This window comes from Amblyomma mixtum, chromosome 9 (genome assembly GCF_055824585.1).
Source record: "Amblyomma mixtum isolate Tamu chromosome 9, ASM5582458v1, whole genome shotgun sequence".
NCBI classification, from domain to species: domain Eukaryota; kingdom Metazoa; phylum Arthropoda; class Arachnida; order Ixodida; family Ixodidae; genus Amblyomma; species Amblyomma mixtum.
The window spans coordinates 101462186-101477876 of record NC_143020.1 but is presented as its reverse complement, the minus strand read 5'-3'; the positions used below and the strand labels follow the sequence as shown (position 1 = coordinate 101477876).

Sequence of the window (15691 nt, the reverse complement as noted above, 5' to 3'; positions counted from 1 at the left end):
AGGGACTCTTGGTTTTTCTCGTTTTTGTTGTCACTCCGGCACCGACTGTCGCGTTGTTATTCCATTTCTTAAGCAAATAAAACTCCTGCACTTATATAGAGATCGTCTCTTCGAGAGCGACCAGAAATTGCGCCAACTTTTCGTTTGTTTTGGTAGCAAAGTTCTACTTTTTATCAAGGCCGTGTTGTTTGTATACTACACTTGTAGGATTGAGGGTGGAGAGGTGCCGAATAATATTTTATATAGACCAAAATAAAATGAATACAGAGCTAACACCTCACAGACTGGCTGTACAAGAGGAAAACTTACAAGCCATGTCGAATATGTTTGTCATTGCTTCAAAACGCAAGCAGTTCAAGCACAAAAACGCTAAGGATTGACATTTATTGGCTTCTTTACGTTATCTTTTCTGAAATAGGACGTGAAATAAAACACACGATTCCAAAGACGCTCCTACGCAGTAACCGTGTTTACGAAATAGATGGGCAAAGCGATTCTTAATCTCTTGATGCTTACAAGTTTTGATGCAGAAAAGCACGTCATGTTTGAAAGAGCTACTAAAAGTTTTTTTTTATTTTCTTGGACGGTTGAATCTAAAACACCATTTCATACAGACGCTCTAATGATTCCTTAAAGACCAGTTTCATTCATGGGCTTCATTCAGTGGGTGTCCCCTACATCTGTTCTTGCCTATGTTTCTTTCGGCATCTTCTGTTCTAAATGTAGGACGTGGGAAGAAGCCCTTCAAAAAGACAATTTTTGCAGCGGTTTCAAGTTTTCCGAAGCCGTTTCAAGTCAAAGCGAGAATATATCTTCGCTCTGACTTCGGTTTATCAGCGAATACTGAATCGCATGTTATAATGAGATATTGCACATTTAGTTTTTTTTTTCTTTTCATGTGGGATGAGAAGACACGGCATACAAAACAGTGTCCTTATAAGGTCAAACACAGGAAGTTGTTTATGAAAAAAAAAAAGAAAACTGCTTTCTACAATACAAAAGCGAGCTCCAAGGCATGTGAGCGAAAAATGCGGGATGGGAAGACACGGCATACAAAACGGTGTCCCTATAAGACCAAATACAAGAAGTTGTTTACGGAAAAAAGCAAATTGGTTTCCCCAATACAAAAGTGGGTTGCAAAGCATGTGTGCGAAAAATGCTTATCGAAAAGCTCCATCCTTTCCTTTCATCCATCCTTACGTATCCCTTTTATGTCCCGAGTCAATAAACATTGCCTAAATAAATCTGTAAAGACGTCATACGCTTGAGAAAGAAAGCAGGTCATGGTCAATGTCAAGAACGTAGCCGTGAAAATGCCAAGGGACGCATTGAAGGGATAAGCATCAGCGGGAGGGGAGTAGCACGACAGGGAACATCTTCTAGGGGAATTTTCGGGGAATGCGATTGTAGGGACGAATTTAGCCGGTTTACTGAGAAAAGGAGTTGCAGGTGCGACGGCAATGGAAGGAGGTTGAGAGACGTAAAAAGTTCTTCCTGACATGCTTTTAGACACGTCTCTCATTCGGGAGTATGGCCGAAGGCTATATCGCTTCCGTCCTCTTCAGGAGCTTTCACATTGTTGAAGCCAGTGCGGGTACACTTTGCGGCAGGGGTCAAGCAAAAAAGTGGTAGGGGTATAGCGAAGTTCAAAAGAGCAGACGTGCCAAAGCAGGTGTTTATTCCTCATTTGGAGGGGACGCTTGAGCTACGCCTGATGGGTATGCCGCGATAGCTCAAGTCGGTTAATGCCCATATATACAGGATTGGTCATTCTGGACCAAGCATTCCTAGATGACGGCGAGTCCTCGCACCCCTACCAGCGAAATGGCGCAGCGGTTAAGCGATGCGCCACTGCACTGGCCGGTGGCTGTTTCTGTCACAGCCACCTGCAGGGATTGTGCGACCCATTTTGCTCTTCCCAACCAACCTTATGAGCAGCTGGTGTGACGCTCCTCCGAACTTACCCGAGCTTACCCGAGTTACTCGGGTAGTAAGTCGGGTTGCTAGGCAACGGCACAAGATCATTCGTACGTACGTACGTACGGTGACAAGATTCGAGGTCGCTTTTAGTGAGCGTATGAGTACTTTCGCACGGGATGCGAACGGATTAACATCCATTACAAGAGGTGGTAAATCAATTTTACGGATTTGTTAGTACTAGTATCAGTGCAACTAACACGCGTAAGCCTCGTCCCTTCCTTGAGAAAGTTAATAATTCTTTAATACTGGGCATTCGTCAGGAGCAGAATATGTTTAAGTGACGTTTTGTAACCCAGATAATTATATTCTGAAGGACTGAAATAAATTGGCGGCAAAATTCACACCTTACGTGTCAGGAGGGTTATGAAAACAAGGAGTTGTGGTCTGTGAAAGACGAGAATACATTTGCACACACATATAAATAAGTCGCAAGTCGAGCAGCATATTAAGGTTATTAAAAATCACCGTAGGCTAATATATTGAACCTCGAGTTCAGAAGTGGTGAATGTACCTTCATAGTGTAAACTATCTCACCTTCTGTTGCCTGAAAGCCATAATTTTTACGTATTTTTCGAACCTGCTTTCGTCTTGGAAAGTGCGTCAAGCTTGTAATGTTATTTCAACAGACTTAGTAGTGAAAGTGGCAGCAGTGACATGGGAATACGTAATAGCGGAACCAGAAATGATGAAATAAAATTTGGAAAGTATATTGGATGTGGTAGGCTCGCCGCTTAACCTTCCATTCATCTCACTTGAAATACTTGCACTGAAAGGCCGAAATCCTGGACCGAGTTTAGCTATCTTTTACAAAAGTTGTGAATATTTGATTGTTATAAGGTACTGTTATGCAAATATTTATGATAATGGTACATTCTTCCTGTGCGTAACACCAATTTTTCTTGTAGAGTTTTTCCGTAGCTCGCAACCAGTAGTTAGGACTGCCATTGAAAACCAATGCTGAACGTTTCTGGCAATAACAAAAACGTTAACAGCAAAAACGGATATATTGCCTGCTATAGTGAAATCTTACTATACAAGAAAAAATGTCTTCATAAACTTTTTTCCCGTTGAAAAACGCTTTTGTCCAGAGTCGCTGGGTATGACACCGCTGCCTATATGTCGCACCACAGTCTAGCCCTCTCCCAATAAATATTGCACAACCGATACTCCCCGCTTTCACTTGCCATGATAGTGCTTCCGTTCATTCAGCTGCATGAGAGCTCCATAAGCAAAGCGGGCGTTTTTTCGCTGTCGCTAAAGATTGCTCCAGAAGTTTATGCGTCAAACCTTTTTCGAGCTCGTTGTGATGGTCCTCCTTTTTTTCCAATTCCGTGCTTAGTTCGGGAAAGCCTGACGTACAACTCAACGATGACGCCATCTTCGGGCTTTGTATGAGTAGGTTTTCCTGTTCTCTTTAGAGTTCTTTTTCGTAGGCTTTTTTTTCCTCTAAAGCATTTTATGGGCTTTGTAACAAGGAACAGAGGCTGAAGAAAAGTTGGACGTGGATTGAAATTCGAGTGAAAAGATGGAAAGCCGAAAAGAAAGAAATTCGGTTCCATATCCTCGAGGTCCTTGCAAGAAATATAATTTTAGACCTGCGCGCATGGGAGCCGCCCGTTTGTTTGCTTTGTAAGCTATAAAGAAACCGCCGTGGTAGATAAGTGGGTCGGTCTGCTAAGAATACGCTGGCAAGTTCGATCTCTAATTTAGTGGTCGGATTTTGACGGATGCAAAACACAAAAGCGTTCGATGCATTGAGATTTCACATGTAGTTTAAAAAGGGCACTGAAGATAAGTATATCCAACTATTGTTCTCGATAACAAGTGATTATCTCACTATTTATGTCTGTGCTGACGTTTGTACAGCGGCAAACGGAGCGTTTATCTACAAAAATTCACAGGACGGTTACCAGCGTGAAACGCAAATGTTTGCGCGCTAGCTGTGGTGTGAGAGCGAAGAGTATATGCCTAGCAATCTGGTTAAAACTACCGCGCTCTTTTGCGATGATGTGCTCGCCTGCTTTTTAAGTACACACTGGCCAGCCGGCGGGATGAAACCACCACCGCCGGCGCTCCCGTCAAGGGCACAGAGCGTCTTCGCGCTCGCCAAAGTTCGCTGACTTATCCACCGCCACCGGCGCTCCCATAAAAAAGTCAAACGCGCTGTTTTGTTATCGGCGCGCAACATCTTGGTATGCTGCGATGGTCTGCACTGCGTACGGCGAAGCCGCAGGCGATGACAGCTCGAAACTGGTTTGGTTGGTTTGGTTTATGGGGTTTAACGTCCCAAAGCGACTCAGGCTATGAGAGACGCCTTAGTGAAGGGCTCCGGAAATTTCGACCACCTGGGGTTCTTTAACGTGCACTGACATCGCACAGTACACGGGCCTCTAGAATTTCTCCTCCAAAGAAATTCCAGCCGCCGCGGCCGGGATCGAACCCGCGTATTTTGGGTCAGCAGGCGAGCACCATAACCACTGAGCCACCGCGGCGGCAGCTCGAAACTGAGGAAGTAGACAAGGAAAGCTAACGCTTTAAAATTCCCGCCAGTCGATTCAAACTCGTGGCGCCCGTAAAGAAAGAGAGTTTGGTTTGATTTACGGGGTTTAACGTCCCCAAGCAACTCAGGCTATGAGGGACGCCCTAGTGAAGGGGTCCGGAAATTTCGACTACCTGGGATTCTTTAACGCGCGCTGACATCGCACAGTACAGAGGTCTCAAGAATTTCGACTCCATCAAAATTCGACCACCGTGGCCGGGATCGAACCCACGTCTGTCGGGTCAGCAGCCGAGCACCATAACCTTTGAGCCACCACGGCGGCTCAGAAAGAGAAAGAAAGAAAGAAAGAAAGAGAGAAAGAAAGAAGGGAAGAAAGAAAAAGGAAAGAAAGAGAGAGAGAAAGGAAGAAAGAAAGGAAAGAAGAAGGAAAGAAAAAGAGAAAGAAAGGAAGGAAAAAGGGAAGACAGAAAGAAAGAAAGAAAGAAAGAAAGAAAGGAAGAAAGGAAGAAAGAAAGAAAGAAGGAAAGAAAGAAAGAAGGAAGGAAAGAAAGAAAGAAAGAAAGGAAGAAAGAAAGAAAGAAAGAAAGAAGGAAAGAAAGAAAGAAAGAAAGAAAGAAAGAAAGAAAGAAAGAACGTGACGTCTAGAGACCATTTTGGTGGTGTAACGTAGCCTGTGTGATCCGCAGCCCAAAATCGACGCCGACGCTTGCATTTTACTTCCGAAATCGGCCGGTGATGGCGACACCTGTCTTGCAGTTCTTGTTCTTTGCAAGCTTATAAAATATCCGTTTTCGGTGGCAGTGGTCGGTTTGTGATTAGGGAGGTGCGGCGTTCGATCCCCAGTGGCGCCGGGTACCCATCGGTGATACAATGCGTACAAGCTTCCCCTCGGCTCGGCTTAATCAAGGTGAAATGTTTGGGAAATGGGTCTTTGACCTTCACCAAGAGCAAACGAAAAAACCTTGTGCCGTGGCGCTCTTTGGGTGCAGATGCCATTTCACCATCAAAATTCACTGTCATTATCATCTTTGTGATTAAAACGCCGCACACTATCTATACATTCAACATCCATAAAGGCAAACTTCTATTGGTCCCCAGTGTCCATTTATACCACAGAACAAAAAAAAAATAACTGCGGTGGTATGGTGTGGTATAACAGGTGGTATAAGTCTGCACATGGATTATGAGGGATGCCGTAGTGGAGGGCTCCGGATTAAATTAGGGCTCCGGATATCGCGATAGGGTTAAGTGGAGGGCTCCGGACTTTGCGCAGTAGTTGCACTGAAGAAAGGAAGCACATGACTTTCCCGCCGCTGTGGCCGGAGCAGCACCCGCGCCTTTCGGCTCATCAGGCTAAAGCCTTAGCCACTAAGCCTCCGCAACGGCGGATTACGGAGTCGAACCTATAATTATTGACTTTAGTAACTGTGGGACCCCTACTGCTCATGCTGAACGAAGTAGACTACGCAGCTCATTCTTGCTGGGTTTAGTTCCGCCCACAAGGCTTTTTATTTGCAGTCCTTGCTTTTTATCCTTTAAACTTAATCTCCCAAAAATCTTGCTCAGGCCCTGTGCACTAAGAGACAAGTACTGCGCTTTTTTGGTTCAGGGCGCAAAAGCCACGCAGTCAAGAATGAAGGACGCAGTAAACACTTGAAAGGGCACGGTTCAGCCCACTCTTATGTCACATTCCCCACATTCCAAAAAGGAGACGCCGTCGGAAAATATGTTTTCTGCATTCCACGCGTCCTGCGTTGTACAGAAGCCGTGAGTTAGAAGCACACTTTTTCGAAATAGTTCCCGCCTGTATGCACCATATCTTCGATGCTTTCACAAGTTCTGTGCAGATGTGAACGTAAAAAAAAAGAAATCTGGCTCTTGAGAATGAACTGTTTCCTTTTATACTGCTTGCATGTGTAGAGTAGAAAAGATGAATACGGAGACACGTTGGCGTGCACGCAGTAGTATAGCGAAATAAACGCTCAGATAACAGGGCATAACGAAAATATTCCAAAAATAAAATAGAAACATAAAAACCCTCGAGGGCAACGTCATGAAAGAGCCGTTTCGTCTTGTTGGGCAGAGTATCTTCGATATTTGGCCAACGGCTTCGGCTACTGTATATTCGGTGAAATATTACGCCCCAGTATTTATTTATTTGCCGGGCATTGGGCACTCCTCACGCATATTCTTTTTTTACTCCCACGGCGTCTCCGCTCGAATACATGGCCTAGGCGACAAGACGATTTCGATTGCATAAAACATAGATGCGTGGGCGTTCCGCACAGCCTTTAGTACACGGCGCTGGGCGTCATGTAAAGGGACTGCATCGAAAGACCGCGACAGACGCTGTAATGTGTGCGCAGATCACTAGCAGTGAATAGACGGGCAGTTGTCTAAATAGTCGTATCGAACTCTGTGACCTCTGATCGAATGCAGCGACCCGGACACGTGGCCTTAGGGCGATCATAGGCGGTCCGCGTGTCCATGCATTGTACGTGTAAGACAAATAAATATTGGGTTGCGGACTTCGCGTACACCACAAGGGGTGCGGCTATTTGTACAGGAGCGCTTAGGGTACAGAGGGCGATGCCCAAGAGGTGAGCGACCTCTTTTCTGCCGGCTCAGACTTCTTCAGACGTTCCAAGGCTTTTTTCCTAAGTTTCTTATTTTGTTTTGTTGTTTTCGTTTTCATATTGCATCCCTTTTATTCTGTATCGAAATGTGTGTCATAAATTGGAAACATCAAACACTACATACTTGGTCGCCGTCGGAGGCTGTCCGGAAAGCGTGGAAAGAATGGAAAGAAAGGGACGCTGTAGCATAATGGCCTCATAAGTTATAACCTAAACTTCAATAAAACGTAGAGTTGAGCTAGTTGGTACAAACTGCTGGGAAAAAAACAGCGCCTGTCCTGTTGTCTTCTTCTTTCTTTGTCCCTCGTCTCAGCGCTGTTTTTTTCCCCAGCAGCTATAACCTAAACATTGTTTGAATCACGAGCTGGCTTGTATGCTAGCTAAGCCTGATCAAAAGTTTCGGTTTGCCAGCATTCCCCACAATATAATTGGTTGCTATCTTCTTACTTCCTATACCGGTCGCCGATGCCGACAAGAAATGCTACACAGTAGACAAAGCGTGCTTAAATCCGTATTTTGCACAAACCGATTGTGAAAGACCACACCGTACGAACCTTAAGTGACCGGAATGCTTACCGAAACAATACCAAAGCCTCCACAAACAGACCTAAGTTTCTGCTCAAATTTTCTGCTGTTTTGGTTTCTGCATAACGCGCCTGTCCTTCCATGACTTAACCATGGTATCAGAATGTACGCAAATCAATGAATGAATGAATGAATGAATAATTTAGATAAAATTAAATAGATAAGAAAAAATTTATTAAATAAATAAATAAGTTGTGAAGCCTTGGCGTTCCCATGCCCATACACGAAAACGTTTGCAGCTGTGGGCCCAAAAATTGCTTTTATATGATTTTTTTCATGCGGTGGGCTGCGGGCCTCTATGCATCTAGGAAGGGGCAGCGGCTTGCTTCTCTTGATTGAGATTGCTTCTCTTGATTCAGAGTGAGAAACGTGGGAGTTATTTTGGACGCTGGGGGCTGAAAGCTGATTTACTGAAAGCAACCAAGGTGGAAAGCTGCTCAGCGGGTTCCTATGGGTACACAGCTTTTGAAAGACGGCTTGCTATGGGAATGCAGCCTTCTCTGGCTTCCAATGTCCCTTAGACTACAGAAATTATGCGTTTCTTCAATACATCTTAAAAGACAGACGTGAATTATATGCACGAGTGGTATGACGAGGATACCTGTGAGCTTTACGCTGGCTGTGTTCACCATTACCAGCTCTTTTACCCTTAAAAACAGATTCAGTCCCTTGCGGGTCAAAAGTCCTTCCCATGATTATCTTGTTATAATTAAAAAGCAGATTTTGAGTAGCTAATTGTGTGGCAAAACGGAAGAGCAAACCTCGTTTCAAAGCAGGTGTAGTATAAATATCTTCATCAAAAAAACTTGAAACAAGCGAAGATCTTGTGCAGAACTTGTCTGCGGCGACTTCATGACACTCTTTCTAATGCCTGCCTGCTGATATTGTATAGGGTCTCATTGTTTCCAGACCAAACCGGCAACATGTGCGATGCGTAACTAAGCGACTGTCTTAACGAAGACAAGGGCGATAGTTTTTCGTGGAAATATCGCCTGTCGGCGTCCATTCCGTAGGTGTGCTGGAATTGCGGGAAAGAAAAAGAAAGCAACTGTTGCACCCCTTTCCCTTGGTTGCGCATTGAATGCAACGTTCTGCACGAAAAGCGCTTTAGTTTCTCTAGAAAAACGGTATTGGAGGGTCGTTGAGAAATCAGCGACTTTTTATTCACTTACGTGAAGTGTATGTTCGTACTGCACTTCAAAGCTGGTTGACAGTTCTTTCAAATGAAGAGTCATGAAAGCTTCAGGCTCGGGGTCATGTTTCAGCAATATTTTTTTGCCGAAACAGCTCCATGTCCATTGGAATAAAAAACGGTTGAAATGTTCTTTCGCAGCAGGCATTCTAAATTTACAAGTAGGATGGAATAGTTGCGCTATATTAAGGAAGATGCATGTGAGGTGCTTCTTTATTGTTTTGCGGAGAACACCCAGATGAATGGAGAGAATATGAACGCATACGCTCTTGATGTAGATATGAGTCATGTATATGCAGTTGGACCTCAGCATTTATATATTCCACAATTCTTTTACCAGACCTTTACCCCACTTTTGTCCTGTAAATTTCAATTTAAAAAAAAAAAGGAAAAAAGAGTAGTGTCGTGATCAATGAAAGTACTAAAGGAGACGTCACATATTATTCTGTTTGTCCACGAAAGAACGCAACGCATAGAAACAGAGAAGGAAGATGTCACACGAACGAGGACACCTATGTTTTTTTTTTGCTTTTCTAGACAACGTACTAGCACAGACGAACGAATGTAAATACACAGACAACAAAAGCGCTACACCAACGCGCCCATTCGTGTACGCTTTTGTGTTTTGTCAGACGGTCTATGGAAATGTGGGCTGAAAGAGAAACCTTCCTTTAGCGTTCTGGTGTGTATATCTGGTCATTATGCGACCGAAGCGTTGCAAATGTTTTCTTCTTTTTCTTTTTTTCATAAATATCGCCGTAGATCAAGTCACGAGAACTATGTAGGCAACCTGCGCTGAAGTTTGTCGTGCCGATCGTAGCGCCATGACGTACAGCGTAGTGATTGGAGCAAGCATATTCTTTCCGCATTCATAGTGCTTTCCATGCCACCTGCTTGAGCTTACAGGCATGAAGCTCCACGCTGGATCGTTGCCACATGTGGTGTACGTTTGTTACCTAGTTTTTACCTAATTAGTCAACTAGTGCATAAGCAAGGAGTGTTCTCAGGCGGTGCCTGCAATAGTGCAGAATAGGGTCTTGCGTTTGTGCTTTTTTGGCGCGCAGTGGAGCAACTGTTCCACCGCTTGGGTATTGCAAGTTGCTTTCAGTTCCTGTTCTCGTTCACAGCGTATTAAATGGATTCTGCCTCCCCCTCCTTTCCCGCAAAAAAAGACCAGTTTATCTCATTGCTTCAACGAGTAGCCTTAAGAAAATTTCCTTGGACAGGCTGCTGACTGTCCATAGACTTATCTATAAGGTCTACAGACAGTGCATCCGCAAATCCTTTAGATAGTCTATAGGCGAAATAAATCCAATAGACAGTCTATCGAAAATCTATAGATTTATGGACACACAATTTTAGTAGACTTTTCTCTATAGAGGGCCTGTAGACTGTGAATAGACAGACGGAAATGTCCATAGGAAGGCAATGGAGTCTATGAGAAGTGTATAGACTACATAGACCAGCTTTACAAAGGTACAGTCAAAGCCAAAGTTTGTAGGTTAGGCAGTGCAATTCCTGGATTACTGTACTGCATGAAAAGCAGTAGCTCATTGTTGTAGGCAGTAGAATAACGTGTCAGTACGCTTCTCCTATCGTAACTGCCAGAGAGGTCATCGTGTCTTCGAGGCTGTTATGATATTCCTTTCTCCTCTTTGTCTTTTTTACATCACGGATATCGATCACGGTTACTTCTTTCACAGGAAGTGCGAAAAGTGCCACAGGATTTCTTACTTTCATAACTTTTCTTGCAATACAGAAGAAAAGTGAGAAAACTGCATGGCCTAATTGTTTAGACAGCGCTCCGAGGAATGTGTGGTAGCTGGAAGGCTGCTACTGAAAAAGAGCTGTCAGCAGAAAGATCTTCCGCTTGTTTTAGGGCACGTATACTGTTTAGTCCCATGAATTATCTGCAATGCTAGCGCATTCCTTGCACAGACGAGGCCTCTTTGAACCTATTGCAAAGCAGTACAAAACGTAGCAAATTTAAAGACATCATTTCTTGCAGGATGAAAAATCAAAGACCAAACAGAATGGATTAAAATAGTGTCGTGCACTTTATTTCACGCTGGGCTCCAGGGCCTAAAGACATCGAAGTAAAAAAAAAATATAAGTTACGGGGTAATAAAGTTACAAGAGGTCACACAGGTAGCAAGACAAGTTGAGTATATAACACCAAATAAAATGATGATTGCATTATACCACGCCACTGACACGCCGATATGTGGGCGCCATAAATATAGCGGCTTTATATACAGGTTCGTAAATTGTGTCAAAAACCTGCTCCCGTGTCTCAGTGCTATCACAAGACTTGTCGATATGGATTGTGCATTTTGAACTGTGTACGTGAAGGGTGCTCCGGACGCCAAGTGCCGTGAAAGTCCGTCTCCGGTTTCGCCGTTGGGGTCGAAATTCCTGAAGCAATGGAAGAAAAAAAAACGAATCAGAATCTTTGGCATAGATGTTAGAATTTGCTGTTTCGTAAACAGGCAGCTTGTTAGAAACTACACAAGACTGTGCTCGTATCATGCAATGATTCCTTTTTAAATCCCCCTTTTTGTCTGTTTACTCGGGCTTCCGCTGTCTTTTTCTTTTTTTATTTATAGATTGAAATAAGTGCAGCGCCCGAATGGGCAATAATTTTCGCAGGGAAAACATAGAAAGAAGTAAACATGTAGCAGAGTGTAACATGAAAACGCGATTTTATGAGCAGAAAGGATAGGATAGTCAACGACAAATTCAGACATAAAAAAATTGATATAAACGAGACAAAAGGCAGAAATGAATATCTTACAATGTATTCACAAAAATCTGCACACTAATACTGCAGCTGTCCCAGCATGTAGATGAAAAACGCAGGAAAAACGTTACATAACACTTAGTTAAACAAGGGAGAAAGACAGAGAGCTCTATATTGAAAAACAGTAAACAAAAGCTTTGCTAAAGCATTGCAAAACAGGATGGCGATGCGCAGACAATCTTTTCCAGTAAGTTGTTCCAGTCAAGGACGGTTTTCAGAAAAAGACAGCAATCACCAGCATGAAATCTGTGACGACTTCACTAAGTTGTTTATATGCTGTTTCTTAGGACAGACCTCCTCACTGCTCTGTGAATTCTCTTGATCGTGTGCGTTTGTGTGACTGTTGTCCGTGAAGTGTTTTTGGGCGTGCATTTCACATTATACAGGTTCTTTCACTTCAGACGTTACACAACTTTTAAATATAGGCTTTTTATTTAGAAGAGCGCTTTTTCGGCAAAGCACTGTCGGTGGTGCAGTACTTCAGAGTACAGCTAAGAAGTGCTAGCTAATAGGCTGGTTAAATAATATTAAATAGTTAACCTTTAACTATTACTGTTAGGCTCCTTAGTTACTGAGAGGCGTACAGCCCACGTTAAGAAATATGCTCATCAATTTTTAGAATTTCGAAAACGCGATTATCCTCGGCGCTGTGGCCCAAGAAATTTTGGCAACAACGCGCCAAAATGCATGCTGCCAAAGTAACCTCTCCAGTGCACGTAACTCGTCGAAATAGCCAAAATTTGTTGGGCCACAGAGCCGAGAATGATCCCATTTTCGAAATTATAAAAACTTTATGGATATTACTTACCGTGGGCTACACGCCTCTAAGTAAATAAGGAGCCTGACAGTGATAGTTAAAAAGTTAAATATTCAATATTAGTTAATCAACCTGCTAGTTAGCACGTCTTAGCTGCATTCTGATTTACTACTTTGCTGAAAAGGCTCTGCTGAAAAAAGCGCCCTTCTAACTCAAAAAGCCTAATTTTACAAACTGGTTAAAATCTTAGATGAAACACCAGGTACACCTTCGCGGTCATCTGGAGGTTTACCGTCTTTGCCAGCATTACCAGGCGTCTTTGCCAACATTACCAGCATTCAAATATAGCTCGTGGACGTCATCAATGGAATGCTGAGAAATAATTTCTTCATTGAAATTTTCTGACTAGTAAATTAATGCGACGTAGAATTATCCGCAACTTACGAAAATGGTCAATAAACCTCTTATAGACTTCTAGACTTATAGGCTGCTATAGACATTTTTTTCTCTCTTCATTGTCTATAGGCCATTTAAAAACGAAAATATCCTAAAAGTGTATGACCATGAAACTATTGATTGTCTATAATAGATTGCCTCTATTCTTTATAGACAAAAGTTTATGGACTGTCTATAAACTTCTTATAGACTGCTATAGACATTTTTTTGTCCCTTCATCGTCTATAGACCGTTTATGAACGAAAGTTTACTAAAAGTATATGACCTTAAATCTATTGATAGTCTATTTTTTGTCTCTTCATCGTCTATAGACCGTTTATGAACGAAAGTTTACTAAAAGTATATGACCATAAATCTATTGACAGTCTATACACTGTCTGTATTCTTTGTAGACAAAATATTATGGATAGTCTGTGGTCTAGCTTACGAAGTTTTTGCAAGAGGCATAGCTACGAAGAGCCGTGGGAGTGACTTTTACTAAGAACAAAAATTAGATGCCTTCCTTATCCAAACAGCCCAAGTAATCGGCCCAATATATTTAGGAACATAATGGCAAAAGGTGGTCCTAGAAAGGACCAAAGTGAAGCCGTGCATTTGGAATATTGGGCGGATTACCTGTCGTGCTTGGGTAGTGTGCCTTTAAAGTGTCTTGGTTTGGTAGTAAATGAACGTAGCAGTGTTACATTCGGCGATGTTCTATGGCCTGCGAATGCTCATAATTGCTTTTGTCTCGGTTGGAAGGAGAATGGAAGAGAGCCAAAAGAACGTATACGAAAAATACCCTAATAAACCCGGTAGCATAGCTAATTGGCCCGGTATTGGAAATGTATTGACAAAGGTTGGTGCTACAAAGAACCGGTGCGAGACCATCCATTTCCAATATTGGACTGAATTATCTTTGTTGCTTCGGAAGGTACGGCTTCTGGCCATATAACTATACCCGTGAACCGAATGTGTCTTTACTCGAGTCGTATGATTCCACAGTCCTGTCACAAAACAAAGTTTTGACACGACAATTACTCGACGACCATGAAAAGTCGTAGCGGAAAGCAGTGGTCTTAGTAGGAAATAGCATCCTTACGTGCCGAGGAAGGTCAGCCTGGTCAGCAGTATTCAATGAACCTAGACGGCTTGCACGGCTGGTAGCAGCAGGTGTCGGCAAAATCACGCTCTATCGCTCGAGCTGCGAAGATAATATCGCAAGAAAAGATAATATCGCAACACCGACATTCGAACCTTATGTCGTTTTTTGTTAATTAGTGCTGCGACAGTTGTGTGTGATAGTTCATTCCTTATATGGCATGTAGCATCAAATATTTCATGCGTTCTCAATCCAAACTTTCGTTATTCGCCGCATCACTTGCGCCCATCCCCTACTATAGCAAATGGTACAATCTACACAAAACAAAAGTCTTTAACAGACACGCTACGTTAGATACATTCGGGCATTAATTTCCAGCGCATTAGGTACGATGTATACCCCTCTTTTGGCGTTTCCTTTGCGCAATCAGTGAAAGGGCGAGCATATGTACAAACTGTTGAGGCGATCCGTGCTTATGAAAAAATTCAGGGGGAACACCTAAGTCACCTTACGGGCAGCAAGACGAAAGCCTTTGCGCCATCTTTCTGAGCTCTCTGGAATGCTTCTGATTCTGCATTGTGTGCATTTGTTTGGTTTTATGATCGTTATAATCGATTTCGAGTTATGGCATACTACACCTTCGTTATATTTGGCGTGGTCGTTATAACCGATTACGAGTTCAGAAATACTACATATTTGTTGCCAACGCATACAGTGCAAGAAGACAAATCGTTTGACACCACTTCGAATGTGCTAGCTCAATTAGTTGGACCGTGATGGACGTTTGAAGTTTCAATAAGCCACGGTTTGAGGGAAACAAAGGGTGTCGGTGGGAATCCCTATCATATGCTACGCTTTGATTCCACTAGTAATCGTATGCTCCGTAACGCGCTGAATTATTTGATACTACTCCTAACATTCTTCACCCCTTAGGTGGTCCACAGTCTGTGCACCAATGGTACCACTCACTGGTCCCAGTTGAACTCAATAATAGGGGAACGAAGGTATACTACCATATGCGGGGTGCCGCGCTGTTGAACTAGGTTTGATTGACAGCTCGCCTCACATAGCACTACGTCTACTTGTGACGCCGCATGTTTGATTGACAAGTGCGCGGACGGACACTGTACGTCACGAGCCTATAGAGGCTTTAGCCTTAAAAGTCAAAAGAGAGAGAGCAGGAGGAAGTGTTCAGTGGGTGCAGGTAGACTGCACACAAGTGATAAACCAGCAGTTACCGTTGAAGCTCCTTCTTCTGCGGCGGCTGGCTTGAGTCATGGGTGTTTGGCAGACTTTGTTGATCACTTCCAGCAGCTGTTGCCCAGAGCAGATCACCACCGGCTTGAAGAGGTCGATCTGTGCGGCGTATCCGGACACGACCAAGACCACTAGCACTGCTGCCAAGGCTAGCCGCATCTGCCCGGGAGGGTACATAGAATGAATCGAGTACAGGCGAAGGTGCTTCGGAGAGCTTATTCATCGAGTGCTTTCCGTAAAGCTATGCTTATGAATTAATAGTTTGCATTGATAACGGATAGCTTTTATATCAAATCCAGCATGAAGATTTTATGTAGAGTTTCAAGGGCGGGTGAGCTGCGCAACCTTCATCCACGTACAGTCCTTGCCATAAAAAAGGTGTGAGATCACTGCGGCGACCCACAGTGCAGCAATGCGAACGCAAAACTTCCACATACTATATGGACG

At 43.3% G+C, this 15691-nt stretch overlaps 1 protein-coding gene across 1 annotated transcript; it reads right to left on the bottom strand.

The window, feature by feature from the left end:
* Positions 1–14009: 14009 nt before the first annotated feature.
* Positions 14010–15403, bottom strand: LOC149330390 (uncharacterized). The gene is made up of 2 exons (XM_089559420.1): positions 15226–15403; positions 14010–14089 (listed from the first exon to the last, which is right to left on the bottom strand). Exons 1-2 carry the CDS (start codon positions 15401–15403, stop codon positions 14010–14012), a joined length of 258 nt encoding a protein of 85 aa, XP_089415546.1.
* Between the last annotated feature and the right edge of the window lie 288 nt (positions 15404–15691).

Coding starts and splice junctions, on each gene's coding strand:
- LOC149330390 (XM_089559420.1), bottom strand. CDS start 15,403: ATGCGGCTAGCCTTGGCAGCAGTGCTAGTGGTCTTGGTCGTGTCCGGA. Junction 14,090..15,225: donor CAGAAGAAGGAGCTTCAACG/GTAACTGCTGGT, acceptor TTATCTTCGCAG/CTCGAGCGATAGAGCGTGAT.